The sequence below is a fragment of the Athene cunicularia genome, assembly GCF_003259725.1.
Source record: "Athene cunicularia isolate RWA chromosome 10 unlocalized genomic scaffold, athCun1 chr10_part1, whole genome shotgun sequence".
NCBI lineage: Eukaryota > Metazoa > Chordata > Aves > Strigiformes > Strigidae > Athene > Athene cunicularia.
The window spans coordinates 15,610,777-15,625,698 of NW_020799112.1; the positions used below are offsets into that span (position 1 = coordinate 15,610,777).

Sequence of the window (14,922 nt, forward strand, 5' to 3'; positions counted from 1 at the left end):
TTTTTTTTTTTTTTTTTTTTTTTTTTTTTTTTTTTAATTATATATATCTTTTTAAGTACTTTTTTCTCTCCTTTTTGTTTCTCTTTTTTTTTTTTTTTTTAAAGTCTTATAATTTTCTGTAACAGCAGCTTCTTTCTGTATTGGTGTGGAAGTTATATATATAGAGATATCTATAAATATATATAAGCCAAACTGCCTTACAGGTTGTTGTTTTGTGAGATTTTTTGTTGGTTTGCTTCTTGTTTTGTTTTGTTTTGTTTCAGTGTTGTATGTGTAGCAGGCACTTGAGTTTATATGAAGATGTTTGCTTGGGGGCTGAGGGGCAAAGGACTTGGGAGGGGGAGAAGGAAGGAAGGACGGAAGGAAGGAGCAGGGACTTTCGACAAGTGGCCACTGCTAGCCAAGGATGTCCAGGTAGATTGGTGTGGCCTTGCCCAGAGCATGAAGGATCTTGTAGATCTCCTTGATGTTGAGCCGTTGCTGAGGTTCCCTCTGCCAGCAGCCCAACATGATGTCGTAAACCTCCTTGGGGCAGACTCGAGGCCTTTCCAAAACTCGGCCTTGGGTAATGCACTCGATGACCTGAAAGAAAGAAGAAGAGTTGTTGAACACCAGTTAGGCAGTTCCTGGAGGATGTCCTGTCCCAGCTACTTCTTGGCTGATGTGGTACTGTGTAGTGAATGAGAGTGCTGAGAAGCCAAGAGATCTGCAGATCCTCAGCACTCACCTGTTTGTGTGTTGTTGATGATAATTTTACAGGGAAAAGTTTGGCTCCATCTGCAGTCTTGCAGTTCCCAAAAATCTTCTCCATTTGACACCTACCTGCCTCAATGCATTCTCCAAGCAGGAGGTCACAATCAATTGAAATGAAGTTTTAATTTATGTCAGCTTTTCCTGCTAATTGAAGAAGGAAATAAAAGTCTTAAAATCCCCAAACTAAACTAATATTTTGCACAGCTGAAATGATATTATTCTTCCCTGAAAATCAAGAAGACTTCCCTTTGCAAAGCCCAGGAGAGTTCTACAAGGGAGAGTTCAGGACATCTTTTCCTACCTCCATCTCTAAGGGCATTTTTGCCTCATTTTGACACAGAAAAGCAGCTGAAACAATGAAATTTCATCTTAAATCACATCTGTGATGGGGGAAAAAAAATTGCAGTGCTAACACTCCCTGCTGGGTCAGGCCAGTGCTGCTAATGAGAGAAATGTGAGCTCTTGGATAGCATTAAAGTCTCTTCAGAGGGATGCCATTGGAAAGGACTCCCCTAAGTGTCTATTTGTGTTTTGTTCACCAGAGGAATAGAGGCAAAGGGAAGGGAGGTATGATTTGTCAGAGAGCTGCTATTACCACCTGGCCTCCTTGGTTGGAGTTGCGGAGTCCCAGCATTGCAGTGTGCAGGTGACCTGCCACGCTCCGCAGATAAACACAGAGCCCAAGCAGTGTGTTGAGGGAAGTCACCCAGCAAGGGGTGTTTGGAATTTATCATTTATGAATAGTAATGGACCTGCCACACAGCTCAACGGATACTTATCACTTTGCCTTTTTGCATATAAATACAGAGGGGACAGATTAGGACCTGCTGAAGGCAGGAGGAAGACACAGCATGCAGAGAAGCCTGCACTGCCATAAAGCTGCTGGCAGCGGTGACTGCTGGGAGGAGGTGAGTTATGGTTTCTGACAGGGCATCCTGGACATGCGCAGGAGCCCTGTGGTGGGCCCTTTCTCTCCCGGGCAAAGGAAGGGCATAGACAGAAGTTAATGACTGGCTGAGGCTTTCAGATGACATGGTGCCCTGCCTCAGTGCTCTGCTCAGGCAGGGTATCTTCCAGCCTTGAAAAAAAACCCTGTTAAAAATGCTCTGGGGGTATAAGGCCATGTGGATGCCACTAAATCAGCTAGCAGTGATGATGCCCCACCAAGCTGGTGATTGCTCACAGTCTGGTCCTGGCAGCCTGGAGCCTGGCACAGACTCTGTTAACCTGCCTCTCCGTGGGCTCTGCAGCTGTGGCCAGGCTGCTGCTGAGGCTTGCTCTGATGCCTCACCATCCAGGTGCTGGTGGAGGTGTCAGTCCTCTTCAACCACCCAGGTTCTGCCCACAATTGTGAAAAATGAGCCAGATGAGAGCTAATGTGGCTCCCTCGCACCAGGATAGTGTGGTCTGGTGTGGGAGTCCTCAGCTGTCAGAAGGAAGTGGGTACAGCAATAGAAAAGGGAAGGACAATATTTATTTTTTTTTTTCCCAGGGATGGTAGCAAAGCCAATACAGCTGCATCTGTGCAGATTTCAACCAGCCCTCCTCCCTGAAGGTTAAGGGTGACTATTCTCAGTCCTACCACCCTGCAAAGGAAACTGAGGCAGAAAGCATGGGGGAAGCTGAGCTGTCACATTCCAGCATGCCTATCACCCACGTACAAGCTACATGTGCTCATTTATGTGTGTTTGTATTTACCCTCCCAGGGAAATGCAAGAGCAGCTCATTAAATAGCGTGACAAATAACTTCTGTCGCTGTCAATTCCATTGTTTGTGTCTAAAATGTTTGCGTGTGCTACTTTGGGATATAGTCAGGCCCCATTGAGCACACGAACGGGCAAGTATTAGAGCTGTAAAGCAACACCTTGGATTTGCCATCTCTGCAACTCACTTAATTAAGGGATCTGTATCCAGAAAGCAGAAAATGCACATTTCTCATTACAAAAGGTGAAATTTCTGAAATCCATTAGATACACAGTAGGATAAAAATGTGCAAGGTTCCCACACACTGCTATGTCAATGCATCTTGTTCCTCTTCTATAATACCCCCTGCTATTCTGAGCAAAAATCTTCCAATGCATTTCTGCTGATGTGCCTCAAACCTCAGCTCTGACACCCTGCTAATCCCAGCCAGCCTTCCCTCAAGATTTTTACAGTGCAGCCGTATACTGGTGGGCTGCAACTTTTGCTATTCAAAGAAATAACAAGGACAACCCAGCTCTTTGGATTCTACCCTCAGAGAACTGAGGCAAACCATATGATAGATATCCCTATGGCAAAAAGCCCCACAGAAATGTGCCACATGGTATATAACAGGCTTCAAATGCTTTCTCACAAACAGGAGACTGTAGTAAGAGCCTCAGTTATAAAGGAGAGCAGAGGAAATTCAGGGCATGACAGTAACTTAGATCCCAGCAGTAATTTGGGTATCCCCAGTTCTGGCAGCACCCCAAGAGTTTATCAAATGTGGCTGTTAGGGAGGTATGTCAGGAACTTAGAAAGGAGACACTAAGGGTGAGCCTTCTGATTCCTGCATGCCTCAGTTTCTCCAGGCTCTAAACAGAGAAAGAGGCTAAGCCATGGGAGTGTCAAGGAGGGAGGGGCTCTTCTATGCACAAACTTCATTGCAAGCAATCTGGAAAGGAGATAGTAAAAAGTACAGTTTCCCGCTGAGGTGTCTCAGCACTGTTGTACCTCTGTGTTTGAGAGCTGAAACCAGGGCTGTTTCCCATATGTGAAGATCTCCCAGAGGATCACCCCGAAGCTCCAGACATCACTCTCTGTTGTGAACTTCCTGTACATGATGCTCTCCGGCGGCATCCAGCGGATAGGCAGCATGGTGTGTCCTCCAACCTGGGTGAGGGTAAAGGCACAAGGAAATCTGAGTGATGAGAGCCCTGAGGAAGGGGTCAGCCCTGACATGATGTGGGCAAACTCAGGGCCTCCCTACGAGCTACATCAACAAGTTGCTGTTCAGAAAAGCTGAGCTGGCTACTGCCACCCCAACCGCCCATGGGCTTACCCGCCAATCCCACCTGGTTAACAATGATGGATAGGGAGTGAAATGTATCAAGATAAATGATGTCCTCTCCTCCCAAAATGGGCTTGTAAAGAAATCAAGTGACAAAGTGCCAAGAGCATACTCCAGCCCTACAGTCTGATGAACCAGGAGGCAAGGCAAGAAAACAGTGTTCAGCAAAGTACTGTGCTGAGTTTTGCAGGGCCGCTGTGCTCAGAGGCACCCACCAGAAATACAACACAGGGTTTATCCCTCTTCAGTCAGGTTTGCTAAAAGCCATGCACAGGCATCTGCACATCACCTAACTGCATGAAAGATTTTTGTGCTCATAAAACTGTGCTACAGGCCTTTTCAAAGAGTGCTTTGAATATGTAAATGACTGCAGGACCACACTGCAAAAAGGCGGTCTGTTTGTAAAGAACAGGCTCTCACAGGCAGGGATATGCCCAGCATTTAATGGAAGCAGGAAAGCCAGCCCCTTTGGAGAGTTTAGCAAAGGAAGAGCCCATGGGTGAAGCCCCACTGGGGTACACCAAGCCAGGGAAAGGCATTTCCTCAGTCAGGGTCTACCCTTCTCTAGGGCACACGACTCCAGCAGGTATACAGCAGGTTTGCAGGATACATACAAACAGTTTGAAAGCAGATGGATTTACCTTTGGATTCACTAGAGATTTCTAAACAAGTGCCTCTGAGCATGACAAGTTTTTCTCTGTTCTGTCCTTCTACATAAGAAGCACCATCTGTGGGGAAATAGCTAATTGATAAGACCAGCCGGTGCTGGAAGCAGTATGGCTGCAAGTCTCCAGCACTCATTTCTGCCGAGGGTAAAGTGTCTGAGGTTTTAGCGGTGATGAGAAAGAGCACTTTTGTGGCGCTGCTTGGAAGACTGCTTGTCTCATTACCGGCACCAAAAAAACAAGTGCTACTAACTTTGTAGCACTGCAACTGAATCAAACAGGCAGAAATCTCCCTGGTCCTATGAAGGATCAGGTGAGAAGGTAGCTGGTATCTAGGTTTCCAGCATATGTGTGGCTATTCAAAATAATGAGATTGTTGTGCTCACTTGGATGAAAACATTTTCTTGTACAAACAAAAGCTCTCCTCTGAGCTGCCAGTTTTCCCAAGCTGCCACAGGTTTCTTTGCCTGATTAAAGCAGAACCAGCGTGGAGAAGGGTCAGTACAGACACACTGCAGTGTTTGGAAGCAAGAGGGATAGTGCTGGGGAGGTGTGTTGGAATAGGGTGTGAAACGGGTATGATGCTTAGCAGGCTTTCTGCTCAGAGGGTGCGAGTCAGACTTCTGGGGTTTGACAAAATTTGGACTCGGGCTTGCAATGTTGTACTCTGAGTTCTGCAGAGCGGTCCTTTTCCTAACTGAAACGGACCCCCCCCCCTCACAAAAGAGGAGTTTTTAAAGTCTCAGGGACATCTTTCTTTCCTAAGCACAGAGATGCTCAGAACGGTGATGCATGAGGATAAAAAGCTCATTGCTGCTCTACACCTCCTATTTCGAGATGGCTTGGCTGGTGTGTCCTCAGCATGCTGCTCTGAACTCCCAGGAATATTCTTCCGTAGTGGAAATTGAAATATGTTTTTCTGTCTTTGTTCCTTTGAAACCCTGGCTGCGATTTTAGCTCTTTCCTGCATTCCCAGATTTTACAAGTTGCTTTTCCTTCTTGTGAAGGGCTCTGAGGAAATGTTATCAACAAAACAGGACATACATCAAACTTGATTGTTGCAAAAACTGTTTTGTGCTAATGTTTATTTTATTCTCCTTTAAGTAGCACTAACTCTTCAGATTTCCAGCAATCTCAAAATGATTACATATTGCAAAGCTCTCTACATTTGCAATATCTTGAATCTTGCAGGATCATTTGAGATTACAGTTAGTACAATCTATTGAACACAGTTAACTCCCTTTTGAACAGGTCTTACAGCAGTTCAGAATCTACGAGCCAGGTCCTCAGCTTACACAAACAGTATTACAGCAGTACTGTTCGAATGTGAGGGCACTGATTTACACCACTTGAAGCTCTGGCCCTGAAAGCAGAGCAGAGAAGCCAGTAGTCCAAGCTCAGTTCTTATAAGCTAAAATAACATTGAGGTCTTTGGTCTACTATAGACACATGCTGGTGAGGAACTGCTGGTAAAGTGACATACACAGTCAGTCGTTGTCCCAAGAATGTGACAACACAGTTTTGGCTTAGCTCATATGGTGGAGTCCAGGGACTACCAAAGCATTCCTCCCAGCCCTGTATGTCATGCAAGACATATCTTTTATTAAAAATGAATCTGGTAATAATTAATGATCAAATCAATTTTTGGGGAAAAAAAACCCCAAGCAATGCCCAGAAATGTGTGGATCCCATAGCTCAGTTATGCTCATCGATAAGAATCTCAAATAAGGTGCCACATTTCTGAGAGCAAATGTTAAGTCCTGCACTTACTAACTAGCTATATGCTGAACTGACATCAATTAAACTGTACCATAAAACCACTCCAATGTCTAGCCTAGCACACTATTACATTTTAAAGCATCGCCTTTGACTATCCCTTACTGCTTCCCTTGCAAATTGATTAGGATTAAAATTCGCATTTCACAGATGAGAAAACAGATGCAGGAAGGCAGGAAAAGTCCCTGCTCTGAAGCTGTATAGTAAGTGAACACTAAGTCGAGTCTTCCTGGTCTGCAGTCAGATATACTTTGTTATTTGCTGATGTAGCAAAATGATTTAGAGCTGAGCACACAGGGATTGTGCTACTGATGCCGTAGGAATCAGAGTGTGTCCAGGGTGACAGAAATCCTTTGCATAACATGTAGTGGCTGTGAATTGTGTTATGCCACTGTAGACCTGCACGTGATTCCCATAGCTACATGCTTCTTTTACAGGACCAGCCATTGCCAGAAGCATAAAAGCAAGATGATACTCTTAAATCAGGCTTAAAAAAAAAAAAAAAAGGATGCTGGTTTGGGGTTTTTTTTCTTTGTTTTGGGTTTTTTTTTTTTATTTTGCAATGCTAGTTTACATGGCATGTCCTTGGCTTTGGAAATAATCATTGTCACATCTTTAGAGAGAAGCTGAAAGTTTATTTCAGCTAAGCCTCTGTTGGCTCAGAACTGGGCCTGACAGGTTTCAGAAATAAGTGACCATGTAGGACTGATGCTTGTGGGAAGCATGCTACTTCTGAGTCTTTTCTAAAACAGTCATGTCATCCTCCCACCCCATCTTCCTCCATTTCCCTTGGGACCCAGGGATGGGGGAGCCCAGCCATCAAGCAGGTTCATCTTCTAAAGACCCCTAGGGGTGAAATGTCCTCAAACAGTGGCGTTGCATCATCTTCCCTGGAGACACTCCACAACCTGGAAGAGGGATTTGTGTTCAAGCAAATAAGGCAAGCAAATCCTCTTCTGTTCTTCTCTTTAAATCCTATGATGCTGCCAAGTTTGCCCTTTCTCCTTGTTATTTTAATGCTTCATAGACCTGCAGACTGGCCTCTTTATCCCATTGCCATGGCTGTCTAGCTTTGCTTGACATTTTTAGCTCTCAACTTTTTCTCCCTAGATCAACTCCCTATGCCCACACTGACATGTTATTCCCACTGCTTTGCTCTTTCAGTTTGCAGTACTGTCCTGGTAATAAATAGAACAATCAGTGCATATCCTCTGAGCGGCCAAAGTCTCCTTCTTCTGTCTCCATTTCAAGATCGCAGTATCACCTACTCATTTCCATACCTTTCTAATGGATACTCTCAAGTGCATGACCTGGTCTACAGCCACACATTTCTGATACTCCAGGGCACCTGGCCTCTGCTCTGAAACCTCATTACACATCCAAGCCCATAGACTTGCAAGATAACCAGCCACTCCCTTTGAGCAGCTTATTGCTATATTAGATATGAACCTCGGGGAGCTGGGGGAGGTTCATGAAAGGCCAGCGTTAATGGCCATTAGGGAGAGAGATAATTACTTAATGCTAGTACCGCACTTTGATGATGTAAAGCTATATAAGTGCTATGTACAAGTAGATATTATAAGGCTTGAGGTTTGTCTGGCTACCAAGGAAAGCTGGTGTCTGGGGAAAAAATTCTCCTTGTCCCAGCTTTCTGAATGACATCCAGCTGATTAGAAAGGGAAAAAAAAATACATCCCCAATGAGTTTGACAGTACAGCAGCAGGTAGTGGAGCAGCAGTGTTCAGTAAAGACTGTGCAATATATCCACAGTTTCGGCCACTAACAGAGATACCACGGAAATAAAAAACAGAGTAGGACTGAAAAACCCTCATGAGCACTTTGGGCTGGTGGGAATCCAGATACTAACACGTTAAAGGCAGCTCTTGGCGGGCAGCCCTGTTTTCCCCCTCCCAGCTCACATCCCAGCTCCAGGGCTGTAGCCCAAAGTAGCATTCAGAGGGGAGCTACTGGGCCATCCTCTCCGTGCTCACAGCTGAAGGTCGCTCCGTGGATCTCAGCTAAGAACGGAATTTGGTTTATCGCATATTCTAAGGCTGTGTTTTATTTTCCTTTTTGTGCAGTTTCCTTCCCAACTTTGAAATAAAACAAAAACTAAATCAGTGCTTTTGTTTTCCATGGTCATTTGACAGCTTTCTTCCTGTTCCTGGTATACTTCAGGGAGGCTCTGCTCCTGATCCTGCCCTGGGAAAGTCACAAGAACCAGGGTAGGTGTCTTCATATGGCGCACCATTATTCAAACTTCACTTCTTTCACATGCAGGAAGCTGAGCCATTTGAGCTTGTACAGAATCATGTAGCAGTAGTGGAGACCTTGGCACCACTTCTCTCCAGGAAAATCCACTCAACACTCAATACACTCGACCTAGTGATAAGACACACATTCTCCGATTGCTGTCTCTGTTCCTGCTGCTGTAGGTAGGGATGACCTGGGATCTTCTTTAATTGCAGACCTGGCTGTCATCCCAGACTGGGCTGCACCCAAACATATGTCCTTTAGACCTCAGCTCTAGGAGCTGGGTGATCCCTGGAAGATACTTAGCTCTGAACCTTCCCCCAGCAGCCAGATGTATGTCCCCATCAGGACACACTGATTCCTGTTGCAGGCAGGATGTGTTATTCAATAGTTCTGGACAGCCTTGTATGAATAAGAGCCACAGGTGGCTGGGTCACCTGAGAGGACACAAGGGCAAAACAAAAAAAAAAGCAATGCAAGCAAGAAGCAGGAAAAGCTTCTCTGGCTAAGTTGAGCTCTTGGAGAAAAACAACAAACAAAACTGATGTAGATCACGCCTTTGTGATTTGAAGTTTGTCTCAGATCAGGTTAAGCCATGAGAAGATGGCTTGTCAGGGGCGAAGCAAAAGGTGGCATGTGCTCATGGCTGGGGATCCGGGAGGAGACACTTCTTCCCTGCCTTCAGTGCTGGATCCAGCAGCACTGAGAGATGGTTCCCTACAGATGTGCCTGTATTTTGCCCGTGTGAGTCCTGAGAGATTCCTGGGCACCTTTTCCAAAGCAGAGGGATTAACTCTGACACTTCAGACAGAGCTGAGCTTTGCTGAACATTAGCTGTCCTGCACTTCATAGTTTTAACTGCCACCTTAATAGGCTCTTAAATACCCAAGCAGTTTACATCAGAGGTAGCTGAATTAAACTACAAATTGTGACTGGATGCAATTCCCAAATAGCTTACCTGTAATTTGCTTTCATCTTATCCAGAAAGAAAGGTGCTAGCTATATCTGAGACTGCACCATTGCTGGAATTACTCTGGCCTCAAAAAATCCCCACAGTGTTCTCCTGACTGAAAAGCATCATACATTCAGGCTGTACCAGCCCCCTGGCTGAGCCTATGCTAAAGTGATTCAGAAGCCATCACTGCAAACCCTCGGCATAGCCCTGTCCTCGCCTTCAGGTTTTGTGGCTTTGCTGTCACTGCCGCCATAGCCAGCGCTGAACGTGAGCTTAAAACCAGCCAGCAAACAACAAAGAGCTTCCACTGAGTATTTCAACTTATTTGACTGTCTCCTTGCCATGCAGCACGCTGCTGTGTATGCTCCAACTTTCTGGGAATGGTAGATCTGATCCTCTCCTAACCCTCGCTTTCTGCACCCACCACCTCTTCCGTTGCAGGCTCTGGCAGTCCCGCAGCGTGGGGCTTGCTGCCTGCTCCTCTGCATGCCAGTGGCAGCAACTTGCAGGGGATCACAGAAGGGTTTTGGAGATTTATAGAATGCACAAAGCAACCTGTACCTGTCTCTCCTACTTGCACACAGCTGTGCTGGGTGTCCCCACCTTGCCCAAAGCCGGGGAGATGCAGGTCACCTGCTGCCAGAGGGGAGAGGGTTGGGCTTACCCAGAGAGAGCATGGGGAAAGGAACCAAATGTCCCTGTCGTGAGGTGATGTGAGGAGCCAGATGGACTTGCTCAAGAGCAGGAAAGACTGACGAGGCAGGGTTAGTGTGAAACTGAGACAAGGGTGAGACCTTCCTGCTGTCAGTAGGACTGTTCAGCAAGGGACTGTTTGTTCCCCCCAGATGCACAAACTGTGGTTAAACATGAGTCTAAAAATAAAGCCTCCCATTGACATTGTTTTTCCTTACTTCATTTAACAATCTAGTTGCTTTATGACCTGCAATTCTGAATCACATCGAATCAAGCGGTGTAATTTGCTAGCAGGGACAGCGGCCTTTCTCCCCCTTCCCCTCCTCTCTGCTCCACAGAGTGTGTTGTAATCCCACGGTTTTCAGCATTCCTAATGAGCCATTAACAAGCTGCCAATTACTTATGCAGATGAGGGGGGGCAGACATGGAGGGGTGGCTGTAGCTAGAGGTAAATTCTGCTACCTCAAAACGGCCTGAGATAAATCACTGCAGCTCTAAGAGCTGCCTGTACCCAGGAGTCCTCTCAGTTATATTATCTGCCATCTAAAAATGCCAGAGGTAATGCAGAGGATGGTTAAGAAAAGGGAAACAGAGGAGTAATCGCACATATATTTTTAATTATGTTTGCCAATAATCTATTTGGTATGCTCCTTACAACAATTCACCCCTCCCCTTCCTTTCCAGACTCAAAGCAGTAGCACCCACTGCTATGAGAGGGCTGCACAACCAGCCTGCAGAGGAACAAAGGCCAGTTTCTCATATGCTTATAAGTAAATGCTCCAAAAGCCACAATCTCTAACACCAGGACATAAACTGTGAGAAACTCCAGCCATGCCTTGTTCGGGTGGGAAGATGTGGGAGCAAAGCCCCTAGTGAAGAGATTGAGGCCATCACCAGGTCCTATCAGGTCCTAAATGCCTGTCCTGACAGTTGATGCTAGAGCCTTGCCAGGTGAAGGAGAGGTAACCAGCTTCAGATGTGGTGCTGGGCCACATACTGAAAGCTTCTTGTGGTCCACAACAACAAGACACCACAGTAGGATCTCAGACAGCCAAGGAAGGTGGTAGGCCTGGGGAAGGATTCGCTGTTGGGAGACCCAGTGGCTTCCCAGGGGTCTCACTGGTTGGCACTGGGCAGCTGTGCAGAGGGGTGCATGCAGATGGTGACCTCTGCAGTCTTCTGCACCACAGCCGCAACGTGGGCACCACATGGGGGCTGTTCAAACACTGCCAACTAAGCCACTTTTCTCCTGGTCACTGCCCAGATAATAGCAGAGGCTGGGAAGGCCACTAAACCTGTTCAAACTACAGCCATCATATAATTTATCAGGCACCATATGGATTTACCAATTTGTCTCCACCAGGCTGGAGACTCTTGCACCACACCACAATTTTTTTTAGGACAGGCCTGCTCAGAGACACGCAATACCCATGAAATGGCACCGCTGTCGGCTGGTTCCAACTTCAAAGGAGATCTGTAGTCTGCAAGGACTGCATGTGCCAACAGAAATTGCCCATGACTGATCTGCATTATCATTTTGCAGTGAGCTGGTAATACTACAAGAAGTGTTTAACAGCTCAAAAGCTAATCAGATAGAGACTAAGTTAAACCAACACGACGCAAGAAATGCGTCCATCAGGATTCTGCTCCTTCGGCAACACAGAGAATGAAAATCAGCTCAGTTTCTGCCTTCAGAATGTAGGAAGAAGATTTGCCCAATAAATCTTAACCTGGTGATATAAAAACAAAGTCTCAAAATGGCTGAGAAATGCAGCTGAGGAAATAGGACCACTGAAGCACTTGCATGTATGATCACGCTATGCTAAAATGCTTTCAGATTGGTATCTCATAATCTCCCCTTCCATTGTCCCTCTCTCTCTGTCCTGACAGTGACTCCCCTCTGGGTAACCAATAATGCTACATCTTTGTCTGCAGCCAGAGCCATTCCTGACTGACGACTATACATGATTTAGATAAGGCTCCATTACTTAACTTCTGGATGCTGGATAATCAGTTCAACTGCCTTGGCATTAATCATAATAATATTCAAAATTCATTAGGCTAGATTGTTTGGAAAACTATTTCTTGTTAATGTCAGATTCACTGAGCATAGGCCTGGCAGCATACAGACAGAAATTTAATACAGCGCAGGGTATGGGAACTCCCTATAGAAGCAGTCCATTTCTTTACGTGCAGCTGGACTGTGATCTGGCAACTCCTGTCTGGTTTGTCATTTCTGAATCTTGTCAAGCAGCAGTGACAGTGTGAGCGTGCTGCCTGCTTGTTGAGGAAAGGCACATCTATAGAAACACGAGGATGGAGTTTTTAAGGGGGAAGGTTAGATGCTCAGATCTGTGCCCACAGATCTCAATAGTATCATTTGTATCTGAAAACTGGGCGCTCAACACGGAGACTTTTATGCGCAATCATGGTATGGAGGTACAAAAATCCAAAGTCTTTTTAAAATAGAAATCTGTTCCTTGCTTTCCTGAAGATTTACAGTACGTTAGATTAGAGGATGGGGCCTTAGTGCTTTACCAAGATGAAAAACTTTCAGCAATAAAATAGCTGATGGTTCCTTTTAGCCAGTTTCCTGTAGGCCAATTGAGGACAGTTCCCAATGGCTTCCTAATGTTTTATTTGGCCTGTTTAAGCACTTTGGGTGATGGTGCTTTCCTTCAGGTACAAGTTCGCACCCTCTAGTTGAACAGTGTTTTCTCAGCAGGGAAACAGCACAGAAATATAGAACAACTTCAGAAGATGCATACGCTGTCTCTGCTAATGCAGGCAGCGCAGGCACAGATGGCATCTCAGGCAAACACATTGCAAGCCGTGTTAAAATAAAGAGCTCATCATCGGAGGCTGCAGTGTCACACCTACTAATGATGTGATTAAACTCATCAGTGCCGGTGGGAAAGCTGTGCCAGCTCTGGCACTGCTCTGAATGAAGAGCTGCATTTCACAGCAGCGGCAATCCCCACCGCCCCTGCCACCCAGGAGTTAGGCTACTGTGGAGACACGTTGAATATACGATGCTAATGGCTAAACTTCCTGAGACCTAAACTAGGGGAGGTTGTCCTGGACGTGCCCTTCCCATGCCTGCCTGAAGCATCCCTGTCCAAAGGTGGTGCGGCACGCAGAGGCAATGCTGCAGACGGTGACGACAGCCAAAGAGGGACCAGCACAGGAGAAGAGAGCGGCTGCATCCATCTGCACAAAGCTGGGATCGGGGCGGGGAGCAGCAGCAGCATGGGAGGTGGCAGAACTAAAACCAGCGATGCCCAAACTGGTGGCACGTGCAGAAGGTGAGGCTGGGGTTTGTCTGCAGGATTCTGCTGGAAAACAAGCTAAACTTGAAAATTTGAAGGAATCAGGCATTGCATCCTCTTCTACTCTATTTTTCCACCTGAGACCCTCTGTGCAGTGAAGTTTCCTCCATTCTTTATCAAGTTTTCTGGATGCCCTTGAGTAGGACAGAGCTGCTGGAGTCCCATGCATTTTAACCACTGTGTTAAAATTCTTTCTCCTTTCTTTATTTAGCCAGGAGCATAAATAAATAAACAAACCCACAAACACAGGAACCTGATTCCCAGATGCCATTAGAGCCCTTGAACACTAAGTGGCCATCGCAGATATCGCTAGCTGCCTCCTGCTCCCCTTCCCTGCAGCCAGCCAGCCACTCCACCCCAATGAGCCTCGCTGGGACCATTTCACAACAGCCGGTAGAACACATCTGACTGGTTTTGCCTTAATATAGGACTGCTTCTAGGTGGTCAGCTCTCCAAACTGGGTGAGTTTTCCTAGAGGAGTGTCTAGCCACCAGCTCTCCATTAGGGTTAGCCACAGGAGGAAGGACGGAAGGAGAAATGAGTCTAAAGAAACCGCTAATGTTCTGCAGTGTCTGATAGGATGAATGACCCCTGCAGACATATGCTGAGCAGACAGGACAGTCCTCAATTATGTCATTGCTGGAGCATTTACTTCAAGGAGAAACGTGACTACAAATGCTGGGCTTAAAGCCTTGGCTGGCTTCGCTGCCTCTGGGTAAGCTGCTCTAGTCCAAGAGCGTTAGGTATGCGTATGCAGCATGCACAGGCAAAGACACGCATGTCTGCGTAGGAAACAGCTTTACAGCCCAAAGAGTAGAGCTGAAAAAAAACCCAAAACCACTATTAAATGTCATTTTGCCCTCTTTCCTTTGTGAGAGGGAATTTGCTAAGGTATCGATGGGTGCCAATCCATATATCCCAGTGAGCAACCTGCAGCCTCCCTCAGGAAATCACGAGCAAATCTTGCCTACATGATGGAATTTTCTTGCTTGCCACCTGATTTTCCCCAGCCTCATCCTCACCGCATTATCCCTGTGCTAACTACTATATTCTTCTCTCAACATTTTCTAACCTTCAAGCTCACAACTTTACAAATATTTGCAATCAGATAGCACATGTCCCCACTCTGGTCATACTTTAGACAAACTATTTACATACAGCTCTTTCTATCCTCAGCAATCAATTGCTACACACTGTCTTTGTTTCTGCTGCACCTCTCGAGAAGCTGTCGACCTTATGGATACTCTTTGTGTGGCTTAAGTGACATGTGGCTGTGTAACTAACGAGTATTTAAAATAATGATTGCTGTAAAGGCAGACACTTTGCTCTTTGACTTGTGTTCTTTACATGGATGGCTTCAGAACAGCATTTGTTTCACTGGCACAGTGAAAGCCACAAGCTTGCTGGGGAGCTGCTACCCCACAAGGGACTGGTCTTGGTTCGAAGAGGACAGGGTTTATAAAGACA

The 14,922-nt window shown here is 46.0% G+C and overlaps 1 protein-coding gene across 2 annotated transcripts in view; it reads right to left on the reverse strand.

The window, feature by feature from the left end:
• Positions 1–17: 17 nt before the first annotated feature.
• The window catches only part of NTRK3 (neurotrophic receptor tyrosine kinase 3), a 180,642-nt gene continuing 165,737 nt past the window's right edge, over positions 18–14,922 (reverse strand). For both annotated transcript variants that reach the window (XM_026856300.1, XM_026856299.1), the window contains 2 exons: positions 3,448–3,606; positions 18–582 (listed from right to left, as the gene is read on the reverse strand). In XM_026856300.1, the coding sequence (XP_026712101.1) occupies positions 397–582; positions 3,448–3,606 (345 nt within the window). In that variant the 3' untranslated portion in view covers positions 18–396. The remainder of the gene's footprint in view (positions 583–3,447; positions 3,607–14,922) is intronic.